General features: G+C 34.1%; 1 protein-coding gene across 6 annotated transcripts in view; it reads right to left on the minus strand.

The window, feature by feature from the left end:
* Window positions 1-3,833: 3,833 nt before the first annotated feature.
* The window catches only part of LOC107739334 (R3H domain-containing protein 1-like), a 43,858-nt gene continuing 27,673 nt past the window's right edge, over window positions 3,834-20,018 (minus strand). For 2 of the 6 annotated variants that reach the window (XM_016551430.1, XM_016551427.1), the window contains 13 exons: window positions 18,038-18,295; window positions 17,715-17,878; window positions 15,900-15,980; window positions 13,005-13,247; window positions 12,808-12,925; window positions 10,001-10,155; window positions 9,767-9,918; window positions 9,562-9,665; window positions 8,129-8,277; window positions 7,900-8,047; window positions 6,740-6,864; window positions 6,494-6,578; window positions 3,834-5,181 (listed from right to left, as the gene is read on the minus strand). In XM_016551430.1, the coding sequence (XP_016406916.1) occupies window positions 4,838-5,181; window positions 6,494-6,578; window positions 6,740-6,864; window positions 7,900-8,047; window positions 8,129-8,277; window positions 9,562-9,665; window positions 9,767-9,918; window positions 10,001-10,155; window positions 12,808-12,925; window positions 13,005-13,247; window positions 15,900-15,980; window positions 17,715-17,878; window positions 18,038-18,295 (2,126 nt within the window). In that variant the 3' untranslated portion in view covers window positions 3,834-4,837. The remainder of the gene's footprint in view (window positions 5,182-6,493; window positions 6,579-6,739; window positions 6,865-7,899; window positions 8,048-8,128; window positions 8,278-9,561; window positions 9,666-9,766; window positions 9,919-10,000; window positions 10,156-12,807; window positions 12,926-13,004; window positions 13,248-15,899; window positions 15,981-17,714; window positions 17,879-18,037; window positions 18,296-20,018) is intronic. The other 4 variants (XM_016551428.1, XM_016551431.1, XM_016551429.1 and 1 more) reach the window with 4 other exon arrangements.

Genomic DNA, 20,018 nt, shown 5'->3' on the forward strand with positions numbered 1-20,018 from the left:
TGTAGGCGTTTTCCACAAGCTAACGCAAATATTGATCTGTAAAACCTTTAATGTCCTTTCTGCAGTTAAGTGCGACCTCCCCGACCCCCCTCAAAAACTCAATGTGAGTAAATAAATAATAAATTAACAATACGTTTTTCTGCTGCTTGCCTTCAGGAGCCCTGAATTAAGACCTCTGACCTACAGAAGCATCTGTGAGGCCACATGCACATCTCCCATTCTATCTTCAAACGGAGAAAAGGGGAACTACAGCACAAAGAATCTGCAGGTTTTGAAAAGGGACAAAAATGCTGGAGGGGAAGTCAAAGAAATGGAGAAATGACAAGAGCCTTGGATGGACAGAAGCAGTTAGGATGATGGTGGGGGCAGCCATAGTTCAACACTGAGAGATGGAGAAACATATCAATAGGGTGGAGGCCTTGAGTGAGATGAAAGACCCCCAGAGAGAAGGAGAGGCCCCCGAACAACAGGGCTGGTGTGTGTGTGTGTGTGTGTGGATTTCTGTATTCCATATAGGCCGTAAACCTCTTATGATTACCCCCCTTCCCCCCTAAAATTGTATAGCTGGGATGGCTTCCATCACGTCTCTATGGCAACATGGAGTGGCCCAATGAGGGGATTGAAACAGCATTTAAGAGTCACAGAGCACAGACTGACACATCATAGATAGATAGATAGATAGATAGATTCCTATTTTTTTGTTTGATTTTCAGAGATAAATATGACCAGAACACTTAACTGAGGGTCAATTTCCTAGCTTTGTTTTTATAGGTGGTTCATTTTTCAAATAAATTCATTAATTTACATAATGCTTTATTCCTGAACTGAACGTGTAGATCATCTGTGTGCTGAAATGCACGTTAGTGGACAGCTGTGAGCTGGATACCTCTGGTGTCCCGCAGTAAGATGGACAGTTGACATGTGACCCCTGTGGAAGCAGGGTCAAAGGTCAACAGGGTCATAGAGGGTCAAGCTACAAGTAATTATCTGACCAAGCTAAAGCACGACACTGATTACAATGGCAGATTCTCTATCTATCTATCTATCTATCTATCTGGTCTCTCTGACCGACAGGAGCGTGTACAGACAGCTGGTCTGTCATCACACCCTCGTCCTCTCCTCTTCCTCCAGGCCCACGGCCACTGGCACGAGTCACGACAACTATTATCCATCAAATCCAAACCGACAGCACTCCAACCCTGAAAAACAAAGACTGCGAACACCGTCCTGGACCAAACAGATTATTCTGAGCCCTAAACATTGCTTTTCTGATCTCGTCCCATGCAAACATCTTTCCTGACACCTGCTATAAAGCTTGTGGGCTAATTTATGCAGGACACACATTCACTCTGGACTGGCAGGGAGCCGCTGCCCCATATTCTGTCCTGACAAATTCTCCATCTGGCATCAATTACATAACAGAAAACCAGGGAATCGAGGTTTAAACACAGCATTCATATAAACACGGATATTATTAATTTATGATGCTAATGAATTAGCTTTAGCGTAATTGAGAATAAATGAAAAAGTGCATATTTTGAATAGCCTACGCAAAGGCAATTTTAAGTCACAAAACTGCTATGACAGTTATTAATGAGGTATTATTAAAATCGTATTAGTTTTGAGTGATGAGGTCGTTTGTATCCAACACCTACTGTCTTAATTGCATGGAAATGAGCCAAGCACAGACACACTACAATAAAACTAAACAAAGGTTAAATGTGTTTGAGAAAGATACCAGAATATTGCTATGACAAAAATGACCATAAAGCGTCCAAAAATGACTACATTTGTCAAAACGTTAAGTACACAGCAGAACAAACCTCGATACTATTCGTTCATGTGACAAATAAAACGTTAGGTTACTTGCGTAACCCCGGTTCTCTGATAACAGAAGTGAGGTATCTCACTATGGGAACGCCTCAGGCGTGACCGACTGCGGAAGCACCAATTACACCACGTCTGTCAGACTGACAGACCAATCGCTGCAGCGATCAGATGTTGTCTGATCTGATCAGCACATGAGATCCCTGAAGGAAATGAATAAAGTGGTTTAAGGCTAGTAGCACCGTTAGTAGTTCCAGGTAATTTATGTGGTTTTCCCTCTGAGAAGGAGACCACACCCCCCGCACCGCTCTGCCTTCGAACACTGCACCCGAGCCCGTATTCGTGACTTGTTATGCGATTGTGCTCTCAAAGGTTAAGACATTTTTTTACACAAAATTAGATAAAATATTTAATATTTAATAATAACACGTCACGCGGTCGTGTGAAAATAAAACACCCATCGCTAGAGTGTCTCATGTGATTAGGCAGCATTACAGTGCAGTTCTCAGTGAACAGCGGAGTTCCGCCTCAGAATGTGCGTACAGTGGCGCCCTCTGGTGGTTCTTTGAGGAGTTACAGTATCGTATGCTGTGCCACGTCTCTCTGCTGCAACTTTCTTGTTTTCTGCTCGAGGTATAGTGCACCTATTTCGTTTAAGGTTGAATGACATCATGCTCATTTTGTTGTTGTTGTTTGGATCTATTATTTAGAACTTAAATACGCGCCTTCTTTGATGTACGTGTTTTCTGAATGAAATTAAAAGTAAATTTGATTCTGACGTTTTTTTGGTCCACAGATGGCAAAAAGGGGAGAATTAAAATCGCAAAAAGGGAGAAATATAGTCATTATATATATACAGTTTTTAAAAAAATGTATGCTTCTCAAGTTAAATTGAGTAATATCAACATACAATATTTTAATAAGTATTCACGCACGGTTTATAAATATATGATCAGATATATTAATGATTTCATTCATTTTAAAAATATTTTTATTAACATTACATACTATTTTATATAACATTGTAGGCCTATAACGTTTTCTCAGCTCAAACAGATTTTAATACAACTTAAATGCATGAAAACCAACACCAATGCAAAGATGGCATTTCTAAGAACATGGCATACGCATTTTAAATTGGATTTTTATTTCTCCTTTTTTAATCATCTCTCACATCTTCATTTGTCATTGAACCCTGAACGTTGTTTGGACGTTTATAATCTTGACAGACCTTTCAAAGCATTTCCTGCTGAATGTGTCTCTTAAAATTCCGGTTGGATAAAAGGTTTCCGCATCACACGAGAATGAGTGAGTGTGTGTGTGTGTGTGTGTGTGTGTGTGAGAGAGAGAGAGAGAGAGAGAGAGAGAATGTACCTGCATGCTCTGCTCCGTTAAACCGCCCACATTCTGTCCAACGTTTCCGCTTTGAATCTGAATGAAAGCACTTGTTTCTTTGTTAGATTTCAGACAGGTGCGTGAACAAACACCTCCGGTGTAATCCGGGCTCGACTGAACATCCGGTTTGAGCAGGTCTACACGGAGTTTTGTGACCCTCCGTAAAGAAAAGCCCGTCTCTGTGGATCTGCATGGATTCGTGGACCAACCGGAATCTGGGAATGACTTTGACAACATTCAGAAAACCCACACAAGAACAAGATTATATATAATATAGATTATATTAATTCACCATCTTTTTATTCATATTTTTTGCTCTTTCCACATCCGTTTTCTGCTTTATTGCTGTATTAACAAATAAGTTCCTTTTTCACACACACATATATATATTTTTAATTTTATAACTTATTTTCATATGCTTTCAAATTGGCATATTTGTTTGTGTGGGAATTTTTTTTTTTATTAATTAATTTTTTATATTGTTTTTAAACTATTGTCCTGGTGCTTATTCCTTTATTTTGTTCTGGTCACTATTAAAGCTATTTTAGCCAAAAAGTAGTAAATTCTTGATGTTTATAATCAATAAGAACGTTAAAGAGGTGAAAAACCGTTGTGTAAACATTTATTGGTTTTCAAACTGAGATAAAAACAACTTGCACCAGCAAACATTTGACAGCCTTTCACAGTCCACACATCTCGCAGAGAAAATAAAATAAGGGGGGAAAAACACAAGAAAGAGTAAAGGGGAAAAAGACGTGAGAGAGTGCAAACTTTTATTCCAGTGACTTTTAATGAGAGAAGAATTCTAAAAACCCATAAGTGGACTGTTGTCCATCGTCCCACAGACAGGAAATGAGAAAGCAAGCGATAAAACCTTCCGTTTGGCCGCTGCGCCGTTTCCATCAACGTTTAAATTAAGTAAAAAATTCAAAAACACCCAGTCCACACACTGGAGAGCCAAAAGCCGAGAAGACTCTCGGATGAAGAAGAAAAAAAAAAAGACTCGCTTATTTGGATTCGGCTACAGTATAAATTACACATTTTTGGACGTTGTTTTTCTGGCTTAGTCGTTGTTCGGCATAAACAGTGCATCCCTGCTCAAAGGCACAAGTCGAAAAGTGTTCCCTTGTGTCCCGTCTTCACGTTCATGGGTCAGTTGTAGCATGTTTGGTTGTTTATTTCCATTCGCTTAAGAAAAAAAACCCGCTTATTTTGTATGATGTGCCATTTGCGGGAAAAAAAAACAACAAAAACCCCAAACAACATGCTCCGGTTTCAGTTTTGCGATCCTGGTCTATTCAAAATGAACAGAAGAACAAGCCAAACATGTCTCATTTGAATTCGTTTTGGTTTTGTTTCAATAACAAAGCTAGATAATTCATCTGAAACCGTGAAAGAACAATTTAACTACAACATTAGATTTTTTTTTTTTAACAAACTAGCGTGAAAACCCCATTCGAAAGTAACAAACCCGTTTTGATCAAGCTATAGTGGTGCAAAAACAAACAAAACAAAAAAAAAAAAGCAACAAAGCCAGGAAGGTGTGACTGAAATAGCAGGAAGTGAGCCTGAGGCAATGGTGGTGATTGGTGGAAAGAGAGGAAGAGGCGTGGCCTCACTGAGAGCTGGATCTGGCGAGCGTGTGCTGTTCGTTAAGTTCCTTGCTAGTTCTCAGTTTGAATTTGGTGATGGAGCTGTTGAGTTTTTGAAGCGCGCTCTGCGCTGTGTATTTCGACGGGAACAAGGCCAGGATGGTGTATGTGGACGCCAGGTCATGAGGGGGTGGTTTGGGAGGGTCAGAGTTCGTAATGTCCGCTCCCTCTGATTGGCTGGGGGATGGAGGTTTGGGCAGCCATTTTATGAGAGCGCCAACTTTGCTCAGTTCTGCCAGTAAAGAGTCTGCTTCCACTCGACTGATGCCAGCTGGAAGGTCTGTCACCTCCAAAACACGGCCGGAGTCTGGATGCACAGAAAACATGTGAGTGAAAAACTGATCGTGTTTAACAAAAGCCATAGTGATACATGCACTTTTTCGATTAACTTGAAAAATGTTCAGTTCTTTTAATAATTTTTTGTACTATTATTATTATAAATGCCATTATTTAAAGGTACATTTTATTACAAGTTTTAATTTAATTTCACTACATTACATTTTAATACCAATTTTAATACCAGTATTGCAATACCAAATGTTTTTATATATATTTATATACATTTTAAATATATAATTAATATACATTCATTTATATTTACATATTTAATATATCTCAATATTTCTGTATTTATTCATAAGTGTACACATATAGGATGCGCTCCAAAAACAAACAAACAAATGAAAATAAAAAAAATAAAAGATATTTGTAGATTTATATGTAATACCAAATGTTTTTATATATATTTATATACATTTTAAATATATAATTAATATACATTCATTTATATTTACATATTTAATATATCTCAATATTTCTGTATTTATTCATAAGTGTACACATATAGGATGCGCTCCAAAAACAAACAAACAAATGAAAATAAAAAAAATAAAAGATATTTGTAGATTTATAGATCTTTATTATTAATGCTATTATTTAAAGGTAAATATGGTTTAACACCATTTTAAATGAATATACTTCACTTAATTATAATGCATGACACACTATTAGAGTAACAGAAAACTTACAAATATTTAAAAACAGTTTTAGGAAAAAAAAAGTTGAAAACAAAAACTTCTATATATACCAATATAATCTATAGAACTATTCTAAAACCAGTTTTAGTTGATTATATATGGATTTACAGAAAAGTGTGATTTTTTTCCCCATAATACTTTCCATACATTTTCACTATATTAAAGGGGTCATATGATGCTGCTAAAAAGAACATTATTTTGTGTATTTGGTGTAATGAAATGTGGAATTATATGCAATATTTATTAATTATATAAAGGGAATATAACTATACATAGTACATGCATGTTTAAATCAAAGATGCTCTTAAAACATCTTTCATAACACTCATATTAAATTTAATTTTAAATTACTAAGGAAAAAAACCCAACATCATCATTTTGGATATGTTTTAAATATTCAATACATCACCCAGTGTGTTTATGTTTCTGATGAAATCATTTTGGGAATGTCCTCAAAGAGCAGAAAACAGACTAATTAATATTTTAAATGAGTTGTAAAAGTGGTGTTTTAGAGATCAAGTTAGATCAAATTGAATCTTTATTGAACATTCATCTGTATGTTCAAAATTAAGATTTTCATACCCGTTTCTCCTGTACTCATGTCAGTAGAAAGTGATTTCTTTGTGGGTCTTCGACTGCGCATGCCGTGCCGGACACCCACAGGACCCTGAGACAAGACAACAGAACTGAAAGTGAGCTGATATGTGTGAAGAAAGAGAAAGTCCCATGTTTAACACGACAGTGGCGATGAAGATGATGCTAGATGTGCATTAATGTCGTTACATCACCTGATCTTGAGTGTGAGAGCAGTGTGTGTGTGTGTTCAACCTGGTGGTGATGAAGATGATGATGATGGTGGTGGTTGACCACATGAGAGCCGTGCATTAGTGGGGGTCTGATGGGGGGGTTATACTGGAGGGGCTGCTCAATCAGAGGAGGATACCTGCCATCACCTGTGGACACACCAACACCAATGTTATCTATCTAAACTACACCAAAAATATACAATATACACCAAAATGTAACAAAAATTCCAAAATATAGTAGAAACATTAAAGGGCTAGTTCACCCCAAAATGAAAATTCTGTCATTAATTACTCACCCTTCATGTCGTTCTAAACCCGTAAGACCTTCATTCATCTTCGGAACACAAATTAAGATATTTTTGCTGGAATCTGAGAGCTCTCAGACCCTGCATAGACAGCAATACAACTGAAATGTTCCCAGACAGAAACGTAGCAAGGAGATCTGTAAAATAATCCTTGTGACATCAGGGGTTCAACTTCAATTTTGCAAAGCTATGAGAATACTTTTTGTGCACAAAGAAAACAAAAATAACAATTTATTTAACAATTCTTCTCCCCCTAGTTACGTCTTCTGCCATTTTGGAGAGTACCCAAGAACGTAATCAGCGTTGTTTACACTTAGGGTAAAGCGTGCGTATGCGTTGTGATACTCTCCAAAATGGCGGAAGACAGTAACTCGGGGGAGAAGAATTGTTGAATAAAGTCGTCATTTTTGTTTTCTTTGCGCAAAAAAAGTATTCTCGTAGCTTTGCAAAACTGAAGTTGAACCCCTGATGTCACATGGACCGTTTTACCGATGTCCTTGCTACGTTTCTGGGAACATTTCAGTTGCGTTGCTGTCTATGCAGGGTCTGAGAGCTCTCACATTTCAACAAAAATATCTTCATTCGTATTTCGAAGATGAACGAAGGTCTTACGGGTTTGAAACGACATGAGGGTGAGTACTTAATGACAGAATTTTCATTTTGGGGTGAACGAACCCTTTAAAATGTGTCAGAAATATATCAAAATATACCAAATATATACCCAATACATACCAAAAATATGCAAGATGTACCAATAAACCTTAATTATACCGGAAATATACCAAAATTATATAAGATGTACAAAACTGTAACAAAAGTACCAGAAATTTGCCAAGAATACCAAAATCTAAATTTATATACACTCCGACTGGCTCACCTTGGCCTGGAGCGTACGGGCGGGACAACTGAGGCATGATGGGAAAGGGGGCGTGGCCAGGACGAGGCCCCTTCATATTGGCCAGATGGGTGGGAGCAGGCGATTGCACCGGAGAGGGGGAGGGGCTTAGCAGCTGCTGTGGATTATTCTAGAAAGCGAGAGGGAAAGGTTACGAATGTTGCGTCAGGTGAGAATGAGGTCACATGGGACGTGATGCAGGTGTTTGTACATGTGTGGTGTCCTGTGGCGGCAGGTCGCAGTGTTTGTAGTAACGGTTGGGTTTCCAGTGCAGTGGGGACAAGCCTCTGGGCTGCTGGCTGGGAGGAACTCTCAACTGCATCATCACCACTCCACCAGCAGGGGGCGGCGGAGGCACAGCTGAAAATCACCATGCATACTTCAGATTTTAGTACGTACTTGCACGAGATGGAAATATGTATTAAAATATATAAAGCGTATTATTAAAAATATAAGATACAAGATATGCATTGTAAAATAATTATTAATAATATTACTAAATTATGGATTGCACTTAAATAGAACAGGAATGTTTTAAAATAAATCATGTTTAATAAAAATATAAGATATAAAATATAAGACATGCATTAAAAACATAAAAAATGAAAAAACTATTACATGTCATTTGAAATTATGGATTGTTGCGCAACAAAATGCATATCAAAAATAGTAAAAATGTTAACTACGATTTTTCAAACTACATATACAGTAAATACTATATTTTTAATATTAAATTATGAATTGTGATGAAATGAAATAAATGTATTAAAATCTACTACTTTTATTACTTTTCAATGATCGATTACCTTTTTTAATAACAGTATTATTTCCATTTGTTATTTAATATAATTAATTTGTTAATAAATAAATAGTAATAAACAATAGATTGTAATAAAATAAATAAAATAGAAACGTTTTAAAATGAAAAACTAAATTGTATAATGTATTTACAAGTTTAAATGTAAATGAAAACAGTAATGGTTTTAAAATGTTATATATAATATAGTATTATTTTGACACAGTGCTTTATATGATGAAAACAGTATTATACTATATTTTATATATATACTATTAATTTATATATTAATACATTTGTCTATTAACACTGATTAAATTCAATCATTAGTCAAATTGATTCATTAAAACAATTATACTTCACATTGTTCTCTTATTTTTTTAAATTATTGTATCTCGTATAGTACTGTTGCACACATATAGCAGTATTATTCTTATTAACCTTTAGGGTTGTAAATCTTCACTACTGCATATATCATCACTGGTGTTATAAATACAATGTTTGCAACTGAATTATTCAATAACAGACAAAAACGATGTACTGTTACACACAATGCACACACACACCGGCCAATTAAAGTGCTTTATTAAACAGTGAAAGGTCAAAGAGTGTGTGGGTCTCGCCTCTTCCTCATTAAAAACACCCTCTTCTTCAGCAACATAATCATCACCTCATTCACACACACACAAACACACAGACACTTGATGCATAATTAGGCATTGAAAAAATATACCTTTTAAAATTCCAATGCATTATGGTTCAAGTCTATATTTTATAAATTTTTTAAATGCACTCAGGCTTATTACTTTTTCTAGTTGATTTGTGATTGGTCGACAAGGCTGTCATACCTGTGCACTGCTGGCCTGTGATTGGCTGAGAACCGCAGGGGGAGGGCGGTCGGGGAAACGGCATCTGCTCTGAACCCGGCGGAGGGAGGAAACCAACTGTCGAGCTGTACGATCACAGGAAGTTCACATGAGACACAAATCAAGCCCAGTCACATTCAGCGATGCTTTAATCTGATCGGCTGAAAACTGGACACACGTGTGTTACCTGATGTTAGAGTGTTGCGTTGGCGGCATCATGCTGTAATACACCTGCATGCTGGCAGAGGGCGCTGAGGCCTGATTGGTCTGTCCCTGCAGCACGATCTGTTGCTGATAGGCTGCCTGAGGAACGTTCTGAGAACCCTGCTGCACAGACACCTGCCGAACGCACACGTCACCTCATCAAAATCACTCTCAGATACCCAAAAATATTAAGAGACGCGTAAAACGCTGCACTCGCCTGATACGGAGGCATTGTAGGATACTGCACCATCACGCTCTGAATCTGATTGGCCATTCCGCCCTGAGAGCTGATCAGCGATTGGTTCGGAATCTGCTGAATTCCCATCATGCCCTGGTAACTGGGGGGTTGAGCGGGCATGACCGTCTGGAAACCTGGAAACACATTAAGACAGCAACTTATTAGCATAAACAACAGCCAACGACGAACAAACAACATCTGGGAGCAAAACATTAACGACAAAGTGCAAAAACAGAGATTTACGCAACATTAAAGCTGTAAACAACTTTTAATATCACAGTTTAATTAGGAAAAGACTCAAATATGTGAAATGAAGTAAAAGACAGTGTGAATATGAGCGGGAACAGATGGGCGTCTCGGAGCGTTCACAGTTTGTGAGGAAACAGCAGGCATTCTGAGGAAAAACAGTTGCTGACTAAGGACTGTGGCATCAAATGCGTTTTGTGGCACATTAAGTAGCAAGAATATTAGATATGCAAGTTTGTGATGTCTGCGAAATTGGTGGCCATTATAAGAAAAATCGGTTATTTATTCTGCTTTTTCCAGAAAATCAGTTATGATGACTGGATGAATGTTATTATCCATGAGCCAGACTGATAAGGTTTATAATGATCTGCTTATAAATACTACTACTACTAATAATACGTATAAATAACATAGTAGAAATAATATTATTGCAATATTTAATACAAAACAACTAAGTAATATTTAATAAATAGGTTTTTAATGATTGGCTTGAATGAATGAATAAATAAACATTGTATTATTGTTGTACTTAATATTTAATGATTTAATAATGTTTATTAAATATTAAATGCAATTTGTATTTCAAAAAGTTGAATATGTAATATATATACAAATAATATCTATACTGTAATATGGGTTTATACGTAATAATAATAATAATATAAAGTATATCATATTATTTGGTATTAATTTAATAATTTCTTTGTATTTAATAATGTTTACTAAATATTACACTTAATAAATGAATACTAAATATCTAATAATACTGAAAACATATATAAACACAATGTATAATATAATATAATATAATGCATAGGTTTATAATAATAATATGTATAAATTATTTATTTATTTGAATGCTAGCAGGGTTTTTGTGCAGATTGGGATCTATACGGTGGACCATGGCAGACCATCTAAATAAGAATAAGAATAAGAATACAAATAAATATATTATATTGGCATTAATTATTTAATGTAATAATATTTAATAACATTTATTAAATATATTCAATGAATACTATATATTTAGTAATGTTATATATATTGTATTAATTCAATATATATTTAATAAACGGGAGTGAATTTCGAGCGGGCACGCCGTATTTTTATTATCTATAATATTAATTATTTTTTGTCATAGAAGGCTAGCAGGGATTTTGTGTGGACTGTGATCTATACTAAACTCCAGTGATTCTTCATTCCTCTCCAACTTCTGCTCTCATCAGATCCAGTACAGATGAACGGACGGCTTGTTCTCTCCAGTGTGTGTGTGTGTGTGTGTGTTTGAGTACACAGCTATTTTTACCTGCCCTTGCAAGGCCAAAGTGAAGAGAATAAAAGCCTGTCGATTTAGACCATACAAGCCCCCCACACACACACACACACTCAAGCGCCTGTGAAATGGGGTCTTTCAATGTCACTGTTGACAAGATTTTTTTCCTCTTCACACACACACACACACACACACACACACACACACACACACTCAAAAACAGCAACTCTACATCCTCTTCTCCATTTTTTTCCAGTTCTTACAGACTAAAAACAAGGCGCAAAGCAGATAAAAACTCACCCGTCAACGAAACTAAAAGCCCAATTTCATTTCTAACCACAGTTGTGCATTTCCAGAAGGAAATATGAGTGATGTCGCCCACGCAGCACTTACCCACATGCATGGTTGCCATGGAGTTGCTATGTGGTTGCTAAGGCACTCTGAGAGCTTATTAGCATGTTTCTATGTAATAAAAACTAGTTTAATGATAATTAGCTAAATTAAAAGAAGTTCATTTCTGGAAACATTTATAAAAAAACTTTTGGTATTATTTTGGTTTTTATTTTATTTATTTTGGTAAAAAAATTGGCATTCAATACTTTTTTCAACATTACATTTTTGTGCTACTGCATTTCTTCTCTCCATCTTACATACTTTATTGTACTTTCCTTTTTGAATTTTGTATTTTCCTTCGATGCTAATATGACAATGAATATTTATTTGTTTATTTATTTATACTTTATTAATACATTTACGGTTTGTCATGAATATAGCCTTTGGTAATATGGCAATTCATATTTATTTATTTATTTAGTTTGTTTGTATATATATGTTTGTCATGAATACAGCCTTTGTTGATACAGTATTGAATTCGTATTTATTTGTTTATTTATTTATATAATTACTGTTCATTATGAATATAGCCTTTGGTGATATGGCAATGAATATTTATCTGTTTGTTCGTGTTTATTGCTTGTTTGTCATGAATATAGCATTTTGGATTTGTTTTCTGCACTCTGGCTCAACCTGATTGATTTTAAATGTGCTTTATGAATATTTTGACAATTTCCAGTACTAAAACTCTGTCAGCAGAACAGTGGGGGTCAGAGGTCAGAGGTGAGAGTTGAGGAGTGAGGGCTGGGAAAAGAGACCGGTTCACTGTGAGAATGACTACGAATCTCATACAGTGACACGGCCCCGTCTCCCAGCGCTCCAATCAGAAAACCCTGCCAGGAAGTGCCCACTCAGACAGGAAGTGTGTTTGTACCTGTCTGTTGCGGTAGCAGTGTCTGACTCTGGGGGGCGCTGTAGTGTACCGGCGTCACCGCTCTGTAGTGTTGGGTGGAGTGTGAATACTGTCCCGGGGCGCAGTAACACGCCGACACCTGCAGAAACACACACACACGTAAACCCTCGCCTGTGGTCACATGATGCAGGTCATGTACCATGAACGTGGGTTTGTACCTGCTGCACGGGCTGCTGGATGTATGTGTGCGGCTGCAGGACCCCTTGATTGATGGCTGTGGGATGGGGGTAAGTGTGACCGCTCATGGGCTGTCCCGCCGATGAAAGCATGTAGCCGGTGGGCGGAGGGTTCTGGAGCAGCAGGGATTGTGGGTAGAGGCCCGTGTGGGGGTCCGGAGCGTCACCCGAAGGCTGCCGAATGAGATTCATCTGGCTGAACTGGGCACTTAAACCGTCCTGTTGCTGTTTTAATACACAAGAGAACAGGTCAGATTCAGTTTAAAACACTGAAGGCCCAGTGTCGAGCTAATAACTACTAACTAAAAAAAATAAAATAAAAAAAAACCTAAATAAATATTTTGTGGTAAATAAATGTGGATTTTTATTTATTTATACAAATTTGCAAAATACATGTACAAATAAAATGTGTATATTTAATTTTTTTAATAAATATTTCATAAAAAATATTTGTTAGGAAATACTAAATATTTTATAATCTACATTATTTTACATTTGATTTTAATACATTCATTTTCTAAAATTAAAAATAATTTATATGCACATATATATTAATGTATTAAATTAATGTATGTATATACATAAAAATACTCTACTCATTACTCTACATTATTTTAAATGTGATTTCATAATACATTATTTAACATTTATACATATTTTTTTACATATCTGAAAACCAGTTTTCTATTTTAAAAAATAGTTTAAAAATGATATATATATATAAAAAAGTGTTACTCAATTTTATAATAAATATTAATTTGTTAAAACTGGCAGAAAAAATATTTTATAATTTACACTATTGTAAATGCTATTTAAAGTTATTTTTAAATTTGTGTGTATATTTATTTTAAAATCCTTTTTTATTTTAATATATGAAATTTATTTAACTTTCATTTACTAAATTATGTGAGAAAAAAAATTGAGTGAAACCAACTAAGCTATGTAGGAAATCATTGACTTATGTACTTACGTAATATTTATTTATTTAATATCAATTACTACTTTTAATACTACTAAAATGATTTACTCAAGGCCTTGTGGGTGGGAAAAAAATAATAATCAATAATGTCAAAGTATAAATTTTGAAATCCAAATAAAAATTTTTTTTCAAATATAAATTAAATAATTTTTACAATCAGTCAATCTCTCTCATTTGAAACCCAAGAGTCCGTCTTCATTTGATTATGCAACAAAAGGAGATATTTTTGAAGAAGTGGAAGTGGATCACACGCTTTCAAAAACTAAACCAGGGCGTCACATTGAGGACTTTAAGCTTTAAAAACCAGCACAGATCAAAGTCCGGCCCACCATCCACCAGGACCAGAGACCCTGCTGGTATCACAACTGCTACACATCGTTTTATTAAAAAAGTAACAACATCTGGTGCCATTAATTATTGATGTGGTCTGAATTTGTTAAGGAGGGTGTTATATTTGGTAAAAACGGGTCACACAGTAAGAAATGACAGAAGTGACCCAATTAAGTCATGAGCCCCTCCGCCAGGCACAGCCAACTCACATGGGGCTCGTTTCCTAAGTTTGGAGAGATTAATCAATAAAAGTGACAGAAATAAACCGCACTTTCTTTGGTACCCTGTGACACACTGAGATCAGAAACTGGATGGCAACAGAATATAGAAAATAAAAATAAAAATGTAAAAATTACAGAGAATAGAAAATAGGAAGAAAACAAAAACAAAATATTAAAAGGGCCATATTGTACACTTTAGTAATAATATTTATTTGTATCATAAAGTGAGCGTATTAAAATAAAATAAAAATCTAAAAATAATTAAATAATTTTAAATTGTATTAATTATATTATTTTTATTATAAATAATAAAAAACTATAATAAATACAATTATAAATAAAAATGAAACATTTTAAAATGTAAGAGTTGTGAATATTCTGGTATGTATGTATCGCATATTAGACTTTTTTTGGAAGAAAAAAAAAACTACAAAAATTATGAAATCGAAATAAAAATAAAAACACATTTTAAAATGTAAGAGTTGTGAATATTCTGGTATGTATGTATCGCATATTAGACTTTTTTTGGAAGAAAAAAAAAACTACAAAAATTATGAAATCGAAATAAAAATAAAAACACATTTTAAAATGTAAGAGTTGTGAATATTCTGGTATGTATGTATCGCATATTAAACTTTTTTGGAAGAACAAGAAAAAAAGAAAAGAAAAAAAACTACAAAAATTATAAATTAAATATAAAATGAAATATAAATAAAAATAAAAACAAATTTTAAAATGTAACAGTTGTGAATATTCTGGTATGTATGTATCATGTATTAAACTTTCTTGGAAGAACAAGAAAAAAAAATACAAAAATTATAAAAGAAACATAAAATGAAATATAAATAAAAATACAAACAAATTTTGAAATGTAAGAGTTGTGAATATTCTGGTATGAATGTATCGCATATTAAACTTTTTTTTTTTTTTTAAGATTTATTTTTGCCGTTTTTGCCTTTTATTGATAGGATAGTAGTGAGACAGGAAGCGAAGTGGGAGAGAGAGGGGGATGGGATCGGGAAAGGTCTGCGAGCCAATAAAAATAAAAACAAATTTTAAAATGTAAGAGTTGTGAATATTCTGGTATGTATGTATCGTATATTAGACTTTTTTGGAAGAACAAGAAAAGCCTAAAAAAATTATTAAATACACTATAATAATAAAATTGTAAATGAAATATAAATTCATTTTTAAAAGTTGTGAATATTATGGTATGTATGTATTCATATATTGAACTCATTTCAAAAGAACAAGAGAAATCTTTCCATGATATAGCCTCTTTAATAAATCGAGGGAAAAAGAGAAAAGAAACGTTTCCAGAAGGACAGTGAAGGAGGAGAGAAGTACCACAGTGTATTGTTGAGTGAAAGCACCAGGCAGCAGAGGAGCACAAGAGACCGCAGCAAACTGCACCGGCTGAGCAGACGACTGCAGAGGACAGAGAAGGAGGAAGAGACGATCAAAGACAACCATCAGAGAAACCGCACCGAAGGACAGAACGAATGACAACTGAAGAGAAATAGTAACCGCTAAAGACAACAAACAATTTCACTAGCGCCATTCACAAGCCAAAAATATAAGGAGAAAAAATACTTCAATTACCAATATATTGCCAAAACATCAAATAAAAACAACAGTAGTTGACCATTGCGCTGTACAAAAAGACAAAGGATAATCCGTTCAGAGCTTTAAAAAAAAACAAAAAGCTAAATTTTAAAATCAATTCTATTACAAATCGGCAGCCAGTGCAAAGAGTGTGATATTGGGGAAATTAGATCAAATGCATTTTGAACCTTCTGAAGACGACTAATATGGGATAGACTCGTTCCAATATAAAGAGAATTACAATAGTCAAGTCTAGATGAAATGAACGCATGAATCACTCTCTCAAACTCTGCAAATGTTAAGAAACTCTTAGCCTTACACATCAATCTTAATTGAAAAAATAGATTTAACTACAGCATTTATCTGACATAATAAATACCATTTACCACATATAATATTTTTGTGTTATGACAGATAATCAATATGATGACTGATACTTTAAATGTATAAATGATAAACAAAGGATGAATGAGAATAATAAACTACATTTTTTGTGCTATTGTATTTTTAAGCATGACTATTGAAACAGAGATACTGACAGCCATTTAGTATATTGTTACAGCCCATAACCAATATGATGACTACTATTTTAAATATTGCTTTTACTGTAGATGTTCAAAGATTATTCAATTATAAAAAATTATATATAATAAATCATAAAAGAAAAATTTAAGTAAATTCAATAAAGAAATATATATTTGTAAAAATCTGACAAATTCAACTTAATTAAAAAAAAAAGAAAAACTAAACTAAATCATATAAGATATTTTGAAAATAAAAATAAAAAATATAAAAAACTAGATTGAATAAAATGATAATAAAAAATATAGATATAAATATAGATACAGATATAGAATAAAAATACTATATTACAATAGGATTATTTAAATATAAAAAATAAAGAACAATTTGACTAAATGTAATAAATTTAAATATAAACATGTTAAAAATAAGATAAATTCAACTAAATAGAAAATAAGAAAAACTAAATGAAATTAACTAAAACAATCATTTAACATAAAAATGAAAAAAGAAAATTAAATCAAATAAAATTAGATAAAAACATTACAAATAATACGATATATTAACCTAAATTAAAAAAGGAAAACTAATAAATATAAATTTAAATTGAATATAAAAATTAAAAATTAAAAAGTAACTAAACTGAATACATTTAAATATAAACATTAAAAATAAGAAATTCAACTAAAATGTTTTTATTTATTTTAATTATTTATTTTAATACAAAATACCTGAAAACACATTAATTAAAATGAATTTAAATAGAAAATTATTAAAGAAATAGAAAAAGAGCAAGTTAAACAAAAATATTAACAAAAAATTTAACTCAAATAATTATTTAAATATAAAAATATCCAAAATAATAAGAAAAATGAAACATATTTTTGAAAAAAAAAAAAACATGTTTTTCCTGACCTGTGCTAGAAGGTGATTGGCTGGCTGAGGTTGAGGGGGAGGAGGAAGAGGTTCAATATAAAAACTCCCAAATAATAAGAAAAGCTAAACATTTTTGAAAAAACATTAGTTTTTCCTGACCTGTGCTAGAAGGTGATTGGCTGGCTGAGGTTGAGGGGGAGGAGGAAGAGGCGGAGGAGGAGGGGGAGGATGTAGAGTCATGTGCTGCTGGCCCCGCCCCTGCAGTGATGTCATGGTGGGGTTGTAAACCACCGGACTGCCATCGGGGTTCACAAAAGGCTGACCTGTAGAAGACAAAAACACTCTGAAATCCAACTCTGCATTTACGAACTCGATTTCATTTGCACAACAATGAATTAGTATGAAAAGTTAGTATCGCGAATAAGATCTGATGCAGCATAACCTCCATCCTTTGAAGTAAGTGTTGGTCAGCTGGTACCAACCTGTCTGTGGATTGAGCAGCATGCTGCCCGGCGGGATGGCGGTGCTGTCCACAGGAACGATGTAGAAGCTAGCGTTAGTATTAATGTTAGCGTTAGTAGTCGTGCTCTGAGGGGCCGGGGCCGGGGCCGGAAGAGGGGCCGCGGGGGCCACGGTGAAGCCCCGACCGGGCTGGGGTAGAACGGGGGCGGGTAACGGCAGCTGAGACGGCCGAGAGAGCGACCCGGAAGAGGAACCTACGCTACTAGAAGAGTCTGAACCTGAAGGAGGTGAAGAACGAAAGAGTTTTTACTGTCATATACAAGATAGGAGATGAGGGAATGAGTGAAGGAGGGGTTGATGGGCGGGGCAAAAAAAGAGATGACAGGAAATGATGTCATAAGAAAGGAAAAATAACCATGCATGGTGGATGAAATAAAAATCAGCCCAAAAAAGATAAATCTGACGAGTTCTTCTAGATATTATTTTCAATAACGAGCATTATTAAATTAATTATTAGTTTTTATTATTAATTTGATTAAATCTTTATTACTTTTGCATTCATTTTCATATTCATTATTTTAGATCTATTGTTTTATCTATTGTTTTTTATTGATAATTAATATGAATAATTGTATCTACTTTTAATTATTTAATATTATTAATACTTATTATTATTGCTACTTCTATTTTTTTTTTTTACGGATTTATCCAGAATAGTCTGAAAAAGAATCAACACGCTGAAAATAACTACTTAAAATAATCTGATTAAAAATGAAATAAAATTTAACAAAATATTGATATGACTGCAAACCACATAAGGGATTTTTTTATTAGTAATTAAATTAAAAAATAATTTAATTATTTTACATTATTTTAAAAGAATTAAATTATTAATTAATAATTAATAATAAAATAAAAAAACGATTACTAAATAAAATAAAGAATTAAATTAAATAATAAAATTAAAATAATAAATACACAATTTCTTATCTGATGTTTATATCTTGAAGCAACCAAATAAATAAATAAAAATAAAATCCTGATGAAACCATCGGAAAACAACACCATTTGCAATCATTTGAAGGGCTGTTCAAATGTAACTGGGCAGGAGGAAAGATCCAGCGGTTGCTAACGGAAAAGGAGCATCATTAAATATTAAAAGTGATAAATATATATTGCCGTCGACTCCTTGAGCTTCTAAATGCCAGCGCATAAATAACCAATGAACCCTGAGAGCAGACGGCTCTGAATATCAATGTGTTCTCTTAGCTGTTTCTCGATGGACATGAAATGAGTGAAAAGAGGGCAAAGAGATGCTTTCCGCCTCACACATGCACATTCTCAATGTACGGCTTGAAGCATGAACAGGAAATGATGCAAACAAAAAAGAAGGTCTTCAAAAGAAAAAAAAAACGACGAGCATAGCAAAGCAGGACTGGGATAGTGAAAGTGAAAATACACTTGGTGGTATTTGGACACTTAAGACAAACTAGAATAGATCTAAAAAAAATACAATAAAAATGTCTTGATTACTTCAGTAATTCAGAGGTTGGAAACTCTTTATAAACACTGACAGTAATTCCAACATGAACTGTAGTCTGTAACAATTATATTAGCTTTATTTAAAAACCACAGACATGTAGCGATGTACGATATATCGGCGACTATAATCCGTATGGACGAATATTTAAATTGTTTATTAGAAATTTTAACTTTAAACCATCTGTACCGGTCTGGGCTGCATTTCTCGATAACGATTGATCTTAGAACTGTAGTAACAATTATATTAGCTTTATTTAAAAACCACAGACATGTAGCGATGTACGATATATCGGCGACTATAATCCGTATGGACGAATATTTAAATTGTTTATTAGAAATTTTAACTTTAAACCATCTGTACCGGTCTGGGCTGCATTTCTCGATAACGATTGATCTTTAGCGCTTAAGAGCGTTTTCTAGAGTCAATTTACGATCGTTTTGCTATTGTTTCACGTGCGT

Source organism: Sinocyclocheilus rhinocerous, unplaced genomic scaffold (genome assembly GCF_001515625.1).
Source record: "Sinocyclocheilus rhinocerous isolate Xijiao unplaced genomic scaffold, SAMN03320098_v1.1 scaffold945, whole genome shotgun sequence".
In the NCBI taxonomy this organism is placed as follows: Eukaryota; Metazoa; Chordata; class Actinopteri; order Cypriniformes; family Cyprinidae; genus Sinocyclocheilus; species Sinocyclocheilus rhinocerous.